This window comes from Acromyrmex echinatior, chromosome 1, assembly GCF_024713525.1.
Source record: "Acromyrmex echinatior isolate Ae372 chromosome 1, ASM2471352v2, whole genome shotgun sequence".
Lineage (NCBI taxonomy): Eukaryota > Metazoa > Arthropoda > Insecta > Hymenoptera > Formicidae > Acromyrmex > Acromyrmex echinatior.
The window spans coordinates 27154387-27174365 of record NC_141852.1 but is presented as its reverse complement, the minus strand read 5'-3'; the positions used below and the strand labels follow the sequence as shown (position 1 = coordinate 27174365).

Below are 19979 nucleotides of genomic sequence, written 5' to 3'. Positions count from 1 at the left end.
AGAGCTAGAAATTTGTCTGCTGGATGTTGCGACTTCTCTTTCTCTCTCTCTCTAACAATGTCATAATTACTAGTTTCAAGCGTAAGTGTGTGTGTGTGTGTGTGTGTGTGTGTATATATATATATATATGTACAGACGTCGCATAGGGAAAATGTATCGCACGACTCGGTTGACACGCACATATCAGTCTGAGATGACATCAACCTTCCCCCCCCAAGGAAATGTCCTAGTCAGCGCAGAATGTTATTCCTGCAGGACCGGCGGGTCCTTTCTAAGACGTGTCATATCGATTCGTTGTCGAGAACATCGTTGTGCTTGTGACAGTTCGGGAGTGAGACCCGCGTCTAGTTTCCTGCGAGAAGGGAGGGAGCGCGATTGCGAATCTCTTCTTGGTGTCCGTTCCACTTCGATTGCCGAATGCCTACTTCGATTTGCGAGAGCAACTCCATCTTTTTCGAGGATCCTCCGAAGTCTATTTATGTGGGCCCCCGAAGAACGTACCCGCATCCCTTAGCAGATAATTCAACGGCGAAGTTTCAAAGATGGAGGGGGGGGGGGGAGAGAGAGTGGGGCGGAAGTGCGGAGAAGAGGTAGGTACGTCCCGCTCGTAAAAATTAAACTCAAACTTGCCGTTAACATTCATAATACGGAGCCACGGAGCGACTTTGCCGGAACTTCGCCGCCGTATCTCTTTCCACCGTTGCAAAATAGGTCAGGATCCATTTTGCCGCGTTTCAATTATGCGATAGCGCGCGAACTTTCGACTCTGCTCGATAGTAGCCGGAGGACGATAAAATACTCGGCATAATCGAGCGATATTCATCCCTTAACTGACGGCACGGCAAAGTTATCCCCCTTTACCTGCTTGATATTTGAGACAGATTGTTTGCCTCCGTTTGCTCCGTGCGCTCGTTAACTTTCGCCAGTAGGTATACACTCTCGCGAGATGCACTCTCTGACTTTCTTACGTTAAGGTATATCCCCTGAATTCCCTGATTCTCGGGATTCTCCTGAGATCTCGAACACACTTCGCGATCCATTTGTTCCGTTGGTTCCGTTACTGGATGCCCGCTCAGCGCGTCTGCACTGTGCGCTACAATCCGAACTTACCTGCGGGTGATAAACGGCGAAACGGGGCGAGACGCATTGCTATCGCGATAGAATGCTCGGCGGAAATTGAAATTTTGACGGGACATAGGTGCTCATAGGAGAAAAGCCCGGAATACGGCTTCGTGCCCCATCTACGAATATATAAGATCGTACGTCATGGCCTGATCTTGCGCCGCGAACACGTTCCATGTCGATAAGTTATTCTCGATGATCCTCGTCGTCCATCTGGGTCGGAACATTTCCGATCGATTTACGGGAAGACAATATACGTGTAAATTTACGCGCGTCTCACGCAAACGGAAGATTTCTATTTAAAAGATTCACTTTGAATCATCGTGAGGAAATACAGTTTTTTCTCACTCGATCGTTATTTTTTTTTTTTTTTCATAGACACGAGCTTATTAAAATCAATGCGTTACGCACTTACTTTCCATGAAAGTGTATGTCGCTTTGAAGCCTCTCGAATGGCGAGATGACGTTAGTCCCTGAAACTCCAAGGAAAGCCGCGGACCGTTGCTCATGATAGGCCGCGGTGGTATATCTCCGCAGAATGAATCTATTTTGTCCTTCTTCCCATCTATATTCACGAATGCCACCAATGAATCGACCCCTTCGCAACTGTAATAAAAAAAATAATATATTTATAATCTCCTTTGGGTGTTATTTTACAAGTATATCTATACATATTATATTTGCAAAATTAATCATTTTATTTGTTTCAAGTGCATATCTACGGTTGAAATATAACCGAAATTTGATACTTTCGAGCGCGATAATTATTGCACGGAGAACCAACAATTTCCATATAATTTTAATAATTACAATAATTGTAGATAAAGTATCTCTCACCTCTTGCACGATCAATTTATTACGTATAATATTCTACATATAATGATATTAAAAAGTGAAGAGAAAAAGTATAAAATATAAAAATTTTATAAAAAAAAAAGAAAAAAAAATATGTGAAAAATATTTAGAAATTTATGTAATCGTAGGATAATCTTTAATAAAATATACTTTGAATGCGATATCTCACGCGACGTTAATCATTTATAAAGTTTATGGACTGCGTCACAACGCAGTCCTGTCAGCGTTGCCGCGATGTGTAGCCTTCGTTACGCGTCATGAAATAATATTCGATAGGAAAAACTTTTCATTTCCTCGACAAAAGATGCTCCGCTACCGAGGGGACTCGTATTTCCATTTCTGATTTCACGTCCCGTTAGAACACAAGGAACAGGAATCAAGATGTATTTGTCCCGGTACGCGCACCGGAGTGTGTACTGCAACACGTTGCACGTTGTCCAATTTTATATTCTGTGCTTACGACGCCGCTAGCGAACTTTGAACGATAACTCGACACCGAGTTGACATTCTCTTCGAGTCTGGACTTTCGTTTCGCAAACTCTTGACACGAGAACTCGCTGTCGTCCCTCGCGAAAATTATCCGTTGCAATCTATTCGTCGGGTTGGAAATATCAAATAATTGCAATCGGTTATAATCAACTTAAAACTATCAATTTCACTTATGCATAACATATTTATTGAGATAGAGAATCTCGTACTAAAAATGAAAATGTACATGTATAATATTTAAAATATTTATAATAAAGTAAAATAGAGATATTATAAGACAGAAAGAAAGAGAGAGAGACAGAGAGAGAGAGAGAAAAGTGCAGTTTTTTTATTGAATATTTTTATATTCAATAAAATGCGTTTGCGATTGCTGGATTAAATATTCAAACAGACACATAAAAAGTCTACATTGCCTTTATCAGTAAATATGTTGCAAGTGCTATTTCACAGAAAATTTCTCCAAAAATAATTAAAATCATGTTGATAAAGTTGCTGTGTATTATACATAATATAAGCTATATTAATTACTGATTTCTCTCGCTCACGTTCTCTCTTTTTCTCTTTTAAATATATTTAGAAATATAATATGAAAAACACAGATACGTTGCATTAAATTTTTATTTGATTTAACAACAAATTCAATAACAAACTAATCAATAATCAATAATCAAAGTAAACATGATATGTATAATATTGTCAAATACCAAGAGATTTATTTAAAGAAAATAATTTTGAGAACGGTATGTTTGAATACGCAGTTTACGTCAAGTATATAATTAAAAAACTTTCATAAATTGTTGCACGTAAAAGAAACAACATGTCCATCCTTTTTTTTTTGACAAAATGATACGGCAAGCTTTAAAAAAACAATCGTGTTAAACTCATTTTCGCATGAAAGTAGCTACTCTTGCTGCGTTTAGCGTTGAGCATTCCTATTATACTCCTCCTATTTGAGCTTTGTGCCATGGTTTACTGTATCATAATTACGCAATTGTCCTGCGGGCACAATCCACAATGGATGGCTTTTAACCAACCAATTTACAATTCGCAAGACATAGCGAGAGAGAACCAATATAATGTATAATAAAGAATATTATTTGCCCATGCACACAAGGTCTACGTGCGTGATCATGTGCAGTGATTTCGTACATGAGCAAATTTGTGTAGCATTACTGCATGAATGGGCAACCATACGCTCGGAAAATTTCGACCAATCTACTCGGATGATTGGAAGAAAACTAGATGGAAAAATCACATGACGATGCGACACGGGTTTCTTCAACGGGTGTCTGTTCAGAAGAAATCATCTTATTTGAATGCACTCGTGTTTCCTACATGTATTATGAGTAGATATCATATATATTACAAAACGTCCGTCCTGTGTCTTATGAATAAATACGATAATGCTTACGTTACTTTAAGGTAAAATATTTTCATAAAACAACACATGACAAAAACATTTTTATATCAATATTAATATGATACATCATAATATTGACGCGTTCATACTTGAAAAAATATTATAGATTTTTTTTTAAAGCTTATTAGGTATATATATAATTAATTAAGTGTAATTATATTAATAATGTGTGTAAATTTATTTGTGAAACTTTGCCGTTCTTCACATTACTGTCATAAAGAGAAAAGCAATACGTTGCGACAGTGAAATTATTCATGCGCATGCATTATATCGATAGCTTCCGGAGTTTATTTAATCGTAATATTATTTCGTTAGAGAAGCTCTTGCGATCACCGCAGAATGGACAAGTGCAGATGCTTGTAAGCAATGAGGAAAGTATCACTTAAACGTCAGTTATAGCATCAATAGTACGCGCGAACTCTAATTAAATCTTATTTAAGATCAACTACGTGGAAAATGAATGAGAGGAGATAAGTGATCGCAGCGAGTGCAATTGTCGGCGAATCCGCAGTTGGTTGTATCACAGCGGTTTCCCGGGATTTCCCATGCTGAACTGTGTCTCTTCTCTGGCCAGGTTCTTCCTTCAATCTCTGCGCTCGCGGAATCGATCTTCGCCGTTTGGAACTCAGAGGTATTCTCGAAAGCTTGGTCAGATTTTTGAGGATAAGAATCTTTTGTCGGATTTAAATAAAATTTCTTACATTCAGGAGCGGCGACTTGTCGATTCGCCATGGAGTTGGACAATTTGAGGGTAGGAGGGGGGGGGAGGAGGGGGGGAGGGTAAAAAATGTCCAGAACTTATCTAATCTCCATAAAATCTCTTTATAATCGTATAAAATGATGAGCAACGAAATTATAAATATTTTATAAATATTTTATAAATATTTATAATTTAACTTGAAACATGCTTAAATTCATAAAATAAGACTTAATGAAAAAATTTAATAAATTTAATCTCGTAGAGAGAGAGAGAGAGAGAGAGAGAGAGAGAGAGAGAGAGAGAGAGAGAGAGAGAGCAAACGTTGAACTCTGAATTTTATTTTTTTTTAATGAACTCATCCATAAGTGCACCAATAGTTGCTTTTCATTTACGCAAGTGAAACTGAGTCTGAAGTGAGCTGAGTATTTTATACTTAGATTAATGATGTCACTACATGCTTACTTTGGTAAAAAGTTATCACATGTCAACACAGGTTCATAATCTTACTTTGAAGTGAATTTACGAGACTCACTAAAGCACACGGTCTCGATCTTGTGCAGATTACGAATAAAAATATTCAGTTGAATCTCATTCGTCAGAATGCAAAAGGAACGCGCATTTAACTGAGTTATGATGTCACAAGTGAGAATGATCTGAGAATCGGTGTAAATGGAAAGGAACTATCATTTAAAGTTTCAGCAATCTCGGAGTGCACATGCAACATAACTGCTGAATATTATCGAATATACAAATATGAATTCGTATATTCCGAAATAAATAAAAACTAATCGCTAAGGTGTGTACGAAAAATTATAGACTAGCGCTTTTTTCGCGGAGAAAAATACGAACTGCAAAAAAGAACTGCGTGAATATTTCGGCCGCTTGGCTCGCTCAGTGTGCGTGTAATTGAAAGTTTGATTGAAATAAAAGTTCCAAAAATATTTAACTTTTTTTAGTTTAACACTTGTTATTTTCAAATTGTTCATGAAAAATTTTTCATGTGTGGAATTCCACACATAAAAAATTCTGAAGTGTGGAATACTCCAGATACACACACACACACACACACAAAAGTCGCCACCCATGCTTACACTGGTAAAGTAACAATACAACTTTACGTATAGGAATGGGCAAATTTAGGCGAATGGGTATTGACCTGGAAGGGAAGAAAGCACGATGTGCGTAAACGTGCCAGAAAAATTTGAAAATCTCTAAGGCAATCAATTTTACTACATTTGCTAAATTGGAACCTACGGTTTCTCCACATTTCCGATATCGGACAATTTTCGAAAGCAAAAGGTACAAAGATGTAACACGTTAAAGTATAAAGCAGTACCAGCCTTACTCTTAAGCTTACAAAGCGTTTCTCATGAAATTTTGAAATTGCACTTGTCGTATTCCGATGTAACAGCGTGAAGACAAAGTGAGCAACGTCTATTACGCGCGTGCAAATACATAATGTTTACGGTAGCATACACCTGTTGTGCCATAAGAATATATTGAAAGGTCTAGGCACAATCTATGTGCTATGTTATAAGAGTTAAGAGTTACGTTTGCTACTATAAAACACAATGATGTACTTGATGTGAACACACAGTTCTGTATAAATCCGGCATATTCACGACGCGACGTACAAATCGATCGCGCGTGTCTCTGACCGTGCAAGTCTCACGAAAACAGATATAATTTTCCGAGTGGAGATATATTCGTACAACGGATATATATATAGTTCAGCAGTGGAACTACATAAAATATGATAAACTTACTCATTTGGATTGCTCTGAGAATGAAACAGATTCAAGTCCTGGAATATCACCTGCACCCGTTCCTTTCCTCTTCCTTGAAAGTCGTATGTACAATGTGTCCTGGATGGATATGGATTCGGGTATCCAGGTGACATAACTATGCCTGTTTTTGTTGTATCGCTGTTGTAAACTATGTCGCAGAGAGACGCTGTAACAAAGAGACGCACGGTGACTTAACGAGCGGCAACAGTTGACGAATAAAAAGGGAATGTAACGAAAGTAATTAATTGAGGCGCAGCCAAAGGAAGAAAAAATGCCAATTAAATTACGCGACAGCTTTCTTCGTTGCCTTCATCTTTTTGTGCTGAAAGATACGTTGTACGAATTAAATTATGAATATTTCGTGTTTTAATTACAAGTGCTTGCGCATCGACGGCTACTATAATATGCAAACGAGCACTGGCTCTGCTGTATCACGAGGATACATTGCATAAAAATCACGCAAAGACTACAAAAGTATGATAATAATAATCATGACACATTTATTTATTAGCGGAAATAAAATATTCCAAATTAAAATATGTACGACGGATTTTTTTTTAAATTCCGCTCGTTGAAAGAATAATATGCAATATGAATACAATGGTAATGAAGAAAAAAAAATCTTTATTCGTATATCAGGCGAACCGTCTATTTTTATTATGAAATAAATTAAAATTGTAATACAAAAGACATTCATGTCTCCTTAGCCTCGTCGCATTTTTTTTTAGAGTTCTCTATGTGTCTACACTATTCGCATAGCATTAAGATTGAATGAGTCTCACAAGGAGGAGAAGGTATGAAATTATTTAATGTGATAAATATCTTAACCCGCTTTGCCGCGTATAACGGTACCACGATTGTAGCGCGTATTCGTTTCGAGTCTCTACGCTTTAATCTTCTCGACAGTTATTAATCTTTCCGTAATTTAACGCCAGAATCGCTGAGGTACGCTTCGCAAGATGAATCTTCCGAAGAAATGCCGTCATTAGGCAAACCCTGGTGTTACGAACGCGTGAGCGTGCGTACTTGTATATTTTCCCGTGAATATATTTTCCGCGCTTCTCCCACGAGTTTCCTCTCGCAATATAAACAGTGCACTGTCTATCCGTGCGTAAACCATTAGCGTTCCGCAATATGATTGTAAAATTCCAGGTTACCACGCTGCACCGTAGTAAAGATGTAAAATTATATTTTACACACCCACATAAAAATTGTCATGTACAGAAATTGTGATAAAAAAATTACACATAATTGAGATGTACGGCTAAATATATTTGTCATCACAATCGTAGTTGCGATTAATTATCGGGCATTATTTTCCTAAATAAATCACACGAGCCAGCGCGTGCAATATTAACTTACTGTTGACTTGGTTTAGAAACTAGCCTGCGGTAATTAATATTGCTATACGATGCGTGTAATCGGGATGCCGAAAAGCTAGCATAGAGATACAATAATGCATCGTTGAATGCAGGACTATCTCGTAATTCATCGTTTAGCCGTACAATACACGTTTCGATATGTGTTTAGGATGTGATCGTATTTAGGATATGAAGAAATTCGATAAAATTGTCATTTGGCCAGGTCACTATTGCTGCGACCTCGCGCCTCAAAGCCGTCGGCGCGAGGCCGACAATGGCTTTTATCGAGTTTGGAAAAAGTAATGCAATATCTTGGCCGAGTAGCTACCTTAACGACCCTCGTGAACTCACTTCAAGACTTCAAATGTATATATATATATATATATATATATATATATATATATACGTGTATTCTTTATCATATATTAAACCAGGCTAGTTATACTAAAAATAGCAGACTTAATATGTATACATTTTTTCTTTGAATTAACGAGAGAAGATACTTATATTAATTTAGCGCTTTTAACGATTGCGCTTGAGAGGGAAAGGCATTGATACGGGAAAAAGACTCGGATGCACTGAAACTGGAAAAGTGCAAGGTATCAATACGTCGCGTCGTCGTCAGTCATGAATGTTGTATGAGTGTTTGTATCAGCATCGTACTTATCTCGAACTTTGCGTTATAGCAAACTTGGCGTTGCTGCGAGAATATTGGAAATATCATTCGCCGCCGTGTTCAAGCTTTTCCTTTTTCATCCCCGTTCTCTTAGCGCCATTTTTAGCTCGATTTCCATTTTGAGACTTACGTCTAATGTATGTGACGTATATTAAGAAAATACATCTAAATCTCGGCACAATATTTGAAGAAACGCGAATGTTTTTACGAATAACAGCGTGCCAAAATCAATATTAATATATTTCTCGTTGAAAAAAATTGCATCTTCATTAAATTTTCTCTATCGTTTCTTCATCGTTCCGTCAATGCATAATTTTCGCTTTAACAGCGGCATATTATTGGAAATGTTGGACTGGAAATGTGCATTATGCCGTGCCGTAATGGCCACTGCCATTCTAAAGCTTTCTTATTGTTGAGCATTGCGTTGTGGCCCTATATATCTGTGGAGAAACTTAGGAGTGTGCGCACGCCACAAAAATAAAGAAAGACGTGGAAGGTAGAAGCGGACGATTTTGCGGGCATCTAATGTCGTGAAAATAGCATGCAACGGCCTTACAAGCGATGTTGATCGTGTTTAACGATATTCGATTAAAAATACATTAATTCTGTGTATGAAACTCATTCAACGCGTCCGTGTAAATTAATTAATTATGCAATGTACACAATTGTCTTTTCATCGATTAATCCACAGATTTATTGACAGCTTTATTTAAGATTATAATTTATGTATATTTTGTATACATGTGTTATTTACCTACATATACGATACGTGTAATACTTTTTATTTTAAGCGTCACCCGCTGTATGTGAGTATCGACTTTTGAACATTGTTTGTAAGAGAAGCCAAATAGCACTAAGAAAGGCTAGGCACCGGGAAAGAGATGAGCGGTAGAACCGGCAAACGTTTTAATTTGCATTCATGAGCCGTCCTCTGAAAATTCTTAGAGTCACCAAGTATTCCGACTACGTCTCCCGTTATATTTGGGAAACGAATTCACTTACGGCGATCAATTTCTATACTGGCGAGAATATCGTGCTGTCAGACGTGGCTATCCCAGTGAGATTGGCAATCGACAGTTTTTAGAATAGCGATCGTTGGCTATGCGATGTAAACTATCATATATTATGTATGAGGAGAGAAAATGGTATTGTTCTGAAATTCCTGCCCAATTTTCGTCCAATTTTTTCCTGTCCAAGTTACGACGTACGTTACGGCATGTACGTACGGTCTAAAAGTTAGTCACACTCTGATAATCTACAAAATGTCACGATTAACGCTTTAATCCAAACCGGTGCAATTTCACGCTGCAGTTGCTTTTAGTCGCGAAAAAAGAATTCTCAGAACCATTACTCGTACGAGTGACGATTTCGCCACGCTGTTTTACAAACTTCCACGTAAACGTTGCGCGGTGATACGCGGTAGTGTTGCATAGCGTTGTCGGAATAGTTTTAAGCTCGTTTCACTGGCGGATGCGAGATATATTCACAATCCATCTGCGTGGCAGGCGGTCAGCGCTCAACGGAAAGGCTCAAGCCCGGAAAGGGTAGCCTGTAACGTAACGTAAAACCGTTGACAATCCCCGTCTTACCACAATCGCGGATTTCCTAATTAAACAGCACATTTAGCCGGGAACAAGCGAGTCAGCAGCCGCCGGCCCCAGCGGATATTAATAATTTACGAACTTTGTTGAAATTAATTTGAACGCCATTTGCGAGCCGCGTCTTGGCGGTAAGTCCTGTCCTAACTCTGCAGATTTAAGCAACTCTCCCTTCTGCCCACCCATATCCTCCCCCTCGGCAGAATCCGTACCGAGGATATATCCGCATGGGTTTCCGGTTCCGTTCGAATGATGAACGCTCATATTTTCTTGCGCATTTTGGCGTAACCGCGAATACGAACATTCGCAGGGCGTACTGCGTGCTTGTAGCAGTAGTTGCTGTCGGCAGCAAAAAGTTCGTCGTCCCCCGTCATGAAATTTAATTTAGACTTTAAATCAGACTTTTTTGACACCTTTCCGATCATTCCGTAGCGACGCGACGATTCAACGATGAAAAATGACTTTCTTCAATCGCCCGATCTATATCTAGACTCTAGAGATACGCATCGATCCTCTTAAAGCGCGGATATTGTATAGAAATAAAATTATCGAAAATCTGTTGAAAACGTTCCACTTCCTCTCAAAATTTACGGAATCTTTCTATTTTTCAATTCGCATCCGTAGAATGTCAAGCGCACTCGCAGAAAATATATCAAGGTTCGTATATTCAATATAAACTTGAGTTATAGTTGCGAAAAAAATATCACCGATCAATCTTTCACGTCGCATTAGTTTCTTGCGAATATCGAATGTTTTTATAAATACAAGAAGCCACGGACACCTCTTTTAAAATAGCTCTCAACTATGTGTAAGTATAATATCACGCACACGTAAGATAATTGATTAATTACAAAGCTCTCCAGACAATAGCGTCTCATTGCATAAGCGTTACTAAGTGCTCTTTAATGTGTGCTTTTTTTCTCTTTTTTGCATCTTTTTTCGAGCGATGCGAATAGCTGCTACGAATAGATGAAGATAAAAAAGATGTAGCCTGTGGCCTAGAAAAAGGTTATCACCTACTTTACTGGCTAGCGAACAGCTCGTTTATCGTTTGCAGGCGCGTTAAGTGACCTTTGAATTCTCGCAAGTTCAGCATACTTTATTATTCGGCAAAGGTCAATAGTTCAGCGTTAATTTTACCTCTTATAATAAGCTGTCGAGGATACATGCATAATAATAATTTAATATTATCTCAATCTTTAATGCATGATTTTTTTTTTAATTTTTAAGAAAATAAACTCGAATCAAGAGAGATTTCGTAAAAATACAATTTCTATTTTGACGACAGAACGAAGAAAAATATTTTGTAAATGCTGCAAATAATAGAAAAATTCAACCCGCAAATCCATTTATTGTTGAAAATAAATCGTGAATGTTTCAACGGATTTCAATGTCCTTAAAAATATCTATAGGTAGTTGTATTGGACTCTTTGCATGCAAAACTTTTTTCAATTTCTCAAAGCTTTACCAAAATCCGATAATCAAAAAAAACCTTTGAATCTTGCGGGTGACAAAAGTCTATATAACTCGAGTCAAAGGTTACAATGAATCTCGTTCGAAAGACGATCAACAACGTCCAGAACATCCAGCACAGACGACGATTCGGCAGCTGATTCTACCGTCTCCCGACGATATTTAATGTCATCGATAAGACACGATAGTTAAGCGGGACATGACACACGCCGGAAACAGACCGGCGTGGTCTTTACCGGAGAATTTTGCGAGATTGTCGCGATGCGGATATACCGGTGGTTTTGTCTCAGAACGAGAGTCTATAGAGCACGTCGGATCCTCTGTTGAAGAAACAAGGAGGAAAACGAGACAGAGAGGCGGATGGACGAGTTTCTCCGCCACCCCGGAGATAAGGGTGCTAGGAACGAGTAAGGAAATGAGAGAAGAGAGCGAGAGAGGGAGAGAGAGAGAGAGAGAGAGAGAGAAAGTTACGGAGGCAGGTACGGAAGGAAGGCAGAGAGATGGGACGAGTAGGAGAACGGAGCGGAAGGCAACTTACTTAACGTTGCTACAAAATGGAACGGTAACTAATTCCGACTAGGTCGGCTGATTTATCGGCTTTTCGCACCGCGTCGTCGCACTTTGTCGCTGCTTTCCCGATGACTCCACCCGACTTGTCTCGTCGTCTCTCGCGCTTCTCTATCTCTGCTTCTTCCATTGGTTCGCCGTTCGACATGATTCCGTTCGCGCGTCTGCCTATTGTGCTGTTTGCGTCTCGTAAATTATAATTACATTATTTTCCGTCTTTGCAAATACAACGTAGCGGTCTTCCGTCTCGTTCTCGCGCTGCGTTTTTCCACGCGTTCGCCGCCGCCGTCGCCATCGTCGTCGTCGTCGCCGTCGCCGTCGCCGTCGCCGTCGTCACCACTACCGTTCTCTTTTTTCGTTGACGTCGTGGCCAGTTTTCTACTCACTTCGCAACGATCGAATATTTTGATCGATATCGTTTCTAACGTTCGATCGCCATTTCCATTAGCTGATGAGCTTTTCTCTTTCGCGCGCGACTGGAAAAGAATAGAAAAAGTTCGCGGACGAATGGTACAGAAACGACGTCGCGCCGTTATAGAGGGAGAGGTAAACTCGTACTTTATGCGACGAATGTTGCCGACAAAGATTGACGCGTTAAAGTCAATGAAATATTTAATCCTTGCGCCTCACTTACTTCTCATTGTGCGTGAAAGCGCACCTTAAATTTCTGAGAATCTAAAAGATTTGAAATTAATTGCCAAATGAAATTTTGCGAATCATCGATCTTGATTGCACTGTTTGCAACTCGAATTTGCAATTTCAACTATCTTGAGCGATAATCTCAATAAACAATTTAAACGATGGACACTTTTTTTTTTATCCAATTGAATCGACATTCGCGGAACGCTTGAAATCGATACATCGACCCCGACATATGATTCCGTAGGTGAAGCATTCATCATCTATCAATGCCAACAAACTCACGGAGTTCGTCCATCGAGATCTCAATTAGCGACGATAAAGCTCGTGGTATGAATGAACCGTCTGCATCAACGGACCGCATCGCAACTTCGTAATACTCAAACTCGGTTATAAACTTAATCCTTTCAGCGCTAAGCTGATGCAAAATAGTCGTTACACGATGTGCTCAATGTAGTCAAATGATGTGGAAGCTCCGACTAAGCAGCATGTGCACGATAGTCGTGCGCATCCGCGAGCAGACGCTGCAGCGTTGGAAGTGCAATCAAGAACGATTCTTTAGCGATGACAAGATTTAACACAGGGGAAAAGTACAGAAAAGTGCTTGGTGTTTCCGCAGTGACATATCGTGCTTGTCCCAAGAGAAGGTCAGACTGTATGCGTGTGTGTGTGTGTGTGTGTGTGTGTGTGTGTGAACTAATTACCATGAAAAAAAATTACTCTATGAAAAAGTATTAAGTCTGGGATATATAAAATCTTCTCTTTCTCTAATTTCACCTTTTTCCGCCAGTCGTAGCTATCCGAGGATGTAATTTATCTTAAAAAACCGCAGAGGGATTAAAAGCGAGTTTGAAAGACGTTTTTGAGATAATCTCTGTATTTCCTATCGATTGATACCGTCAAATATTTTCCCAACGATTTTTTTAACGATGAGAATTAAATTCTCATTCTGTACAAACGTTTTGACAACTAAGTATCCGTATACAGTTTCCGCGGCCATATCTTCGCTAGACATCCGTTAAGACCACAAGCTAACGGGATTCAGACTCGGCGCGAAACGACGACCATTCTTCACGCAGAGAAGGTACCTTCGTCCTTTTATTTTTTTCTCACGTTTGTCGGACGGGCCCGAAACGATCGGTAATCGTGACAGCCGATCGCTCTTCCGGAATTCAGCCGGAGAGGACAACGAGTTCCGTGAGAATCTCTCTCCTCTCTCTTTTTTGCTTTCTCTCTCTCTCTCTCTCTCTCTCTCTTCTGTTTCCTTCTCGCACCTCTCTTACATCCCAGAGAGTCGAGGACGAGGCAGGTGGCAATGATTAACGCGTTTCCCAAGTGTCTACAGTGAAACGTGAAATTTTGCGGTTGCCCAGAGAATTCTGCGAATCCGCGGAATTCGCGTGGTCAGAGGACGAGTTTCGGTCGTTCATCATGCGAATACCCGCGCGAATCGTTGTGCTTCTGTGGCTGCACGACGCCGACGACGAGGAGGCCCACGTAGCCCACCGACTGAGCACGACTCGAAGAAACTGGCAATTAAGTGTCACTCGGGCTCTCGGACGGGATGAAGAATCGTCGGCTATTCAGTGTATGAGGGGCGGCTTATGCCACACGGCCGTCGAGACGGCGCTTATATTAGCGCGGGATGTAACGGAACGTGAGCTTGTCGCGTTTCTTCCTCCGACCTGACACGCTGCGGAAGTTTTATACTACCGGCATGACTGTAAACGCCGTTATATTAAAGCTGCACAACGCCGGCTTTTTAATCGTACAATATATTCGATAATGGAACGCGAGTTATAAAGTTGGAATATTAATATTATCTCGGTAACTAAGCACGTTCCAGATTAATAAAGATCGTTTCCTCGCACCTTTACTTTTTTTTGATCCTCCTTTAGATATATTTCACGTTTATACAATATAAAGTGCCGTCATTCCGTCACTAGACTCCGACCAAGCGTTTCTCTTGTCTATGTCCGGATTGCGGTTACGTTCTCCTGGAAGTGTAAATAGATCCCTGCACGCCCACGCATACTTGCGGATCCTCTGAATCCTCGATTTCGGGTAATGTCACCGTTTCAGCGATATATTTCACGCTGATCACTGGAGTTCTTTCCCTGTTGACTCGCAGAAAGCGCAGCTGTTCGCGTAGCCAGTGACAATATATCACCGACACAGGTAAATACGATACCGTTCCGATTTTCAAAGCAAGATAAAAATTCGCATTTTGTTGTTTGACTGCGTAATATCCGGAACGTCGATAAACCGCATGAATACAAAAGCGTGTAACACGGTATCTTAGCAGTCAAAACGTCATTTAAAAATGTTTAAAATTTATCAAATTAACGGATCTATATTTCCTCCATTTTCTCCTGTTATCCTGTGTTCTCGTGTGCATATATTAATAAAATTTCCAGAATGCGAAAGACGAGCCTTTCAATATTATTTAATTTTACAAATTAATTTTGTTCATTTTCTTAATTATATTTAATTTATATACACATATATATATATATATATTAGTGTATAAAATCGAAACATAAAACACAAAGAATTTTGTCTCAAAAAGATTATTATATATTCAAACTGTCATTTTTCGTTGATATATAATATCGCGATTATATTCATATCGTGGTGTTATCGCAATTTTAATTACATGTTACAAAATTTATATTAATCTATATTATTTCTCATTACATAGTTCGTCATTTATATTATAAATTAACAGTAGAAAGCTTTCTAGTTGACATATCTATGTTTCGTTATTTTCCCTTGCAACCAATAGATGCGACGCAGATGTATTGAGTTCGGCTCGATGCACCATTTTAGATCAAGTCATAAATATTCCCTAATACGTCGCCTAGCCATAATATACTACCCGTGTACGTGTCACTGAAAATGCAAACGCAAGCACTTTCTTAATGGATTATAATGTACGCAATATGCCTATTATAATCCATGCTCGTCAATGTTGAAATATAAAAAATGTTTTACTCCAAAATATTTCTTTCTATTATAGTCGCGGCGTGATTTATATTTGGATTAAATTTAATTGGGTTAAAGAAATGATTCGTAAAAATAACTTGTAAATATTCTTTTGGAATTTAATTCGACACAAATGTCCTCCATCATATCATGCGAGAGTTCTTCGATCAAAAGCAACACGATAACGGTTTTTGCAGGAAATCCAATTTCCATTTCCAGATGCGACCGACGATGAATATGGAAGTACGAACTTTCCTAATAGCGTGCAACGGATAATCGAAAATTCGTGTAATCGGTTAGAAGCGCACACGGTTACATCTAAATACACTTTCGCTCGTGTTCTGGTTCGCAAGAGACATGTCTTGTCGAGTCGCTAAAGAAAAATTCGTCGTTTCATCGATTACTTTAATTGTACTCTTTTTTTTTTTTTTTTTTTTTTTTTTACGAAAACTGTTTTTCTCACAATGAGAAGCTTTTCCATGTCGCAAATATGCTTAATATTTGAATTGTTTGTCCCTCTCCATTTCCGCTACTGAAATTATTGCCATTGTAACGACACGCTTTTCAGTCGTGGCATTATTTAACTATATTTTGTTACATTTGGCTCGAGGCCATGTTATTGCATGCAAAGCTTCCATTGCACATTTTATGCAGTTGCTCATATAAAATCAAGTCCCATGGGATAGTTAATGACGTCCTGTTCTCTGTTTTCTCGTCCATAGCCACAGAAATAATATAATATATTTGCATGTATATCCGCTACAAACATTTATATGTCCTGAGGCAGGATTAACATTTGTATATTTTTCGTTTTCTCTATACAAGTTATAATACTTATGAGACGTAGTATTTACATGTTTTTTTGCAATTTTTAATTTTCAACTATATGCAATAATTGAGTTGAGATAACAATTGTTTATGGCCCGTAATCAAAATCATTGAAAACTGTCGCATTCTTCCAACTTTTGAAACCTCACTCTCATACATCTAGAGTTGAAACTTTATATCTTAATTTCTCATGAAAGAGAGGAAACTATAAGCTCTGATTTTTATAAAATGCTTTATTTAAATTCCCGCAATTCCCGTTCGTAGGTTCATAGAAATTCCACGAACCGTAACGAGCTAAATCGATGCTCTTTACAGAAGATGAACTCCAATTTCCTGACTGTAATATCTTTCTTTCTTTCTGTCTGTTAAGTAATGTACGCTCTTTATAAATTAATCTGCAAGTAAATCAGAATTCCGAGTGCATGCAGTATTAAAAAATTTCATATAGTGCAGAAATTATCGCCCATACAGACTGACAAGCCGTGCTTCGTCGACAGTTTCTCTTTACATCGAGGTATATCTGAGAAGAAAAAGAAAGAGATAGATAGATAGATAGATAGATAGATAAAGAGTAAGATAATGCGATGTTTCACAGTATGCGTATGTTCACCTCGTTCCGCTTTTCGCTGCGTATAAGATTAACTCCCGGTTGTCGTTCTTTGTGAATTCTGAGGAAAAATTCAAGGTTCTCATCCCCGCTTGCTGTCGTATTATGTCATTCGTACATATCGCGGCTCGTTATGGAATTCCCAACGGTGTGAAGAGAAGAAAGTGTGAGAGGGAAGACTCGCAATGATAGTCAGCGATGTCTTCAAAAGGAAGGAAGTCGTATGTTAGGAATGGAGGAAAAGTCGAGATGTTGAAGCGCAGTGATATCTTACATATCTGTCGAACAATCTGGAGGATCTCACAGCGAGGACTTACTCGTCACGTTCCTACTCTGTCTTATCTTCTTTCGTTTGCTGGATCGCGTCTAACAACGGTAGATTAACCAGTGACAACAGAGAAAGGAAAATACGAGGCACTGAAGGGAGATTACTTCCATAAAAAAAAAGAAGAAAAAATAAAGGGAAATGACGAGTGGCGCAGTCGAGCATGCTAACACGTTGCGATTCGTACATCGAAAGCTGCAATTCAACTCTTTCACTTCGCGCGCGTTTTTATTATCGCGGAGTGGCATGTACCGTTGTTGTTAAAGCATTTTCGTCGATCGAATTGCGGCAGGGATAAGGCAGAAAACAGAAATTTGTACTTCACTCAAAGGAGAGAAGAAAAATTAGATATCGGCGGCGGCGTGAGCTTTCAAAGAAACGAAAAGTTGAATGAAAATTCTCGTCGATGAATACTACCTTTGCACGAGCACGACCACGGATGTGTATACGATGGAGGCATTCGTGCCTCACTTTAGCTCACTCCCCGGATAAATTACTTTATCGCTGCCTTCTATCTCGTTATAAAGTCCCAAGATGAGAGGGTAGCAGACGGAGAGAGAGAGAGAGAGAGAGAGAGAGAGAGAGAGTACTGTATCGACGACTCTCTCTTCGACTCGAAACCATTAGTGTTGTTGGTCTAGTCTGGTGTATGTGTGTGTATGTGTGTGTATGTGTGTGTCTCTCCTTTAATACGAGAGAAAAGTAGCGGGACGGAAATAAGAGAAAATCGAAAGGCCCGAGTATAATAACGCAACGACTCCGCAACGAGGAGTTTCCATGACTGCGGATAACCACCAAAGCTCCACGATTTTTCTTCGAAGAAGCTGACTCCCTCGCAAGACGACACGCATGCACCACAGTAGGACTCGGACTTATTCCAGATAGCGTGCTACTCTCATGAAGATAAGATTCCGGGAGCCGTTGGAACAACGCCGTTCACTACGAAATCCTCGGTACGTAATTCCTCCGCTCATCCAGGACTCCAGGATTGCCAGTACCAGAATCCACCGACTGGTACTGTCGAGGTCGTTTGAGAATGTACTCCCGTACTGGAGGATCACCTCGATATCCGAATGGCTTCGTGGCAGGCGGCACGCGAAGGGGGACAACAAAACACATTAACACTAATCTGTCCGTATGTCGGACGTAGTCAATGGCGCGGCACGAATCCCATTTGTCGCCGGCGACGTTTCGTGACGTTATGTGCGGCTCTGCGAGCCGTAGAAGGTAAGCAACCACCCGCACCGTCTGCATATGGCGATACGTACGTTATAGTTACGTACACAGAGCACGGAATTTTTCATCAAACAATCGGTATAACAGCACTGCCGTACGGTTACTAATTGATTAGTATCTTTTGCTGATCTTTTGTTGATTCTAACTTTCAAGAATTGTTAGAATTGATTTCTCAATTCTATTCATGAATTCTGATTGACTCTTCTTAGAAATGATTTCTAACTTTCAATATTATAATTCATTTCTCTTATTAATCTCTGTAATATATTGTACAATATATCTTTAAAAAGAAGACAACTTTCCTGACAGAAGACAACTTTTTTTGGAGATTTGAGATCATTAATTAAGGTTTCGTATGTCAAATGTGTTGGGAAAGCACGATACGATGGCACGACACGACGCTATGACTTCCTCCGATTTGTTCCGGCCAAGTTCCATCTCTACAGATAGGAGAAGGCAACCGTAGAGATGCCGGAATACGAAAGCGCGAGAGGCCAAGGGAGAAGGAAGAGGATTCGTGGGTTCTGACCTGACCGCTTATCGAACGTGGTTAGCGGCACCAGCCACTCCCGGCTTATCCCTCAGGACACTGTCCACTAACGCCGAAGCTAGCTTGACTATCTGTCCTACCGTCCGACCCTACCCTTTGCATTTGGATTAGATGGTGCAGATTGGGATATAAGGATGGAACATGACGTCGATGCTTGTTTGATCTTTGAAAGATTGCTGGCAAAATCTTCAATGAATTAATCGTTAAATTTGATCGTTGATAAAATTTAGGAATTGATGCAAATTTAACAATTAATTTATTACAGTGGTCGTATATACAATACATAAAAATTAATAGGATTTAATAACTAAGTGATGGAATTTCATAATGAAACGAGACAATTGTTCCTACAGCGCCGAACATATTAAATATTTCCTTAAGGTAAGATATATAACCACAGTTACACAGAAGGAGAAAGAGAGAGAGAGAGATCGGTATAATTATCCTCCATATCTCTGGCATATAACACCGTTTCCCTTCACGACGATCTTCAGAGCGAGAATCACCGCGCGAGCAGCGAACATATATGCGCGGTGTGGAGGGTGTAGGGGATTTATTAAAATTCCTATAGAGCCGTCTGCTGTGCAGCAGCTCGCGGAATTTGGAATTAGCTCCGTCGCTTTGCGTTAAAAGACAAGACGAACTTTGTGCCGCGGATGCGCGCGCGGTTATAACCAAATGACGCGCGGAAAAGCGGAAATTGAATTCCGCGACAGAAACCGTGCAACCATGCGCAACATTAAAACGTCGCCTCTGCGTGC

General features: G+C 39.6%; 1 protein-coding gene and 1 long non-coding RNA gene across 3 annotated transcripts in view; one reads left to right on the top strand and one right to left on the bottom strand.

Annotated features, from left to right (window-relative positions):
• Positions 1-19979, bottom strand: part of Sol1 (CUB domain-containing protein Sol1) — a 251776-nt gene that overhangs the window by 24691 nt on the left and 207106 nt on the right. Inside the window, exons 9-10 of the mRNA XM_011059790.2 lie at positions 6353-6539; positions 1538-1728 (exon numbers count right to left, since the gene is read on the bottom strand). Of these exons, the coding sequence (XP_011058092.1) occupies positions 1538-1728; positions 6353-6539 (378 nt within the window). The remainder of the gene's footprint in view (positions 1-1537; positions 1729-6352; positions 6540-19979) is intronic.
• Positions 1-19979, top strand: part of LOC105148210 (uncharacterized) — a 130141-nt gene that overhangs the window by 30334 nt on the left and 79828 nt on the right. The gene's annotated exons all lie outside the window — the stretch shown is intronic.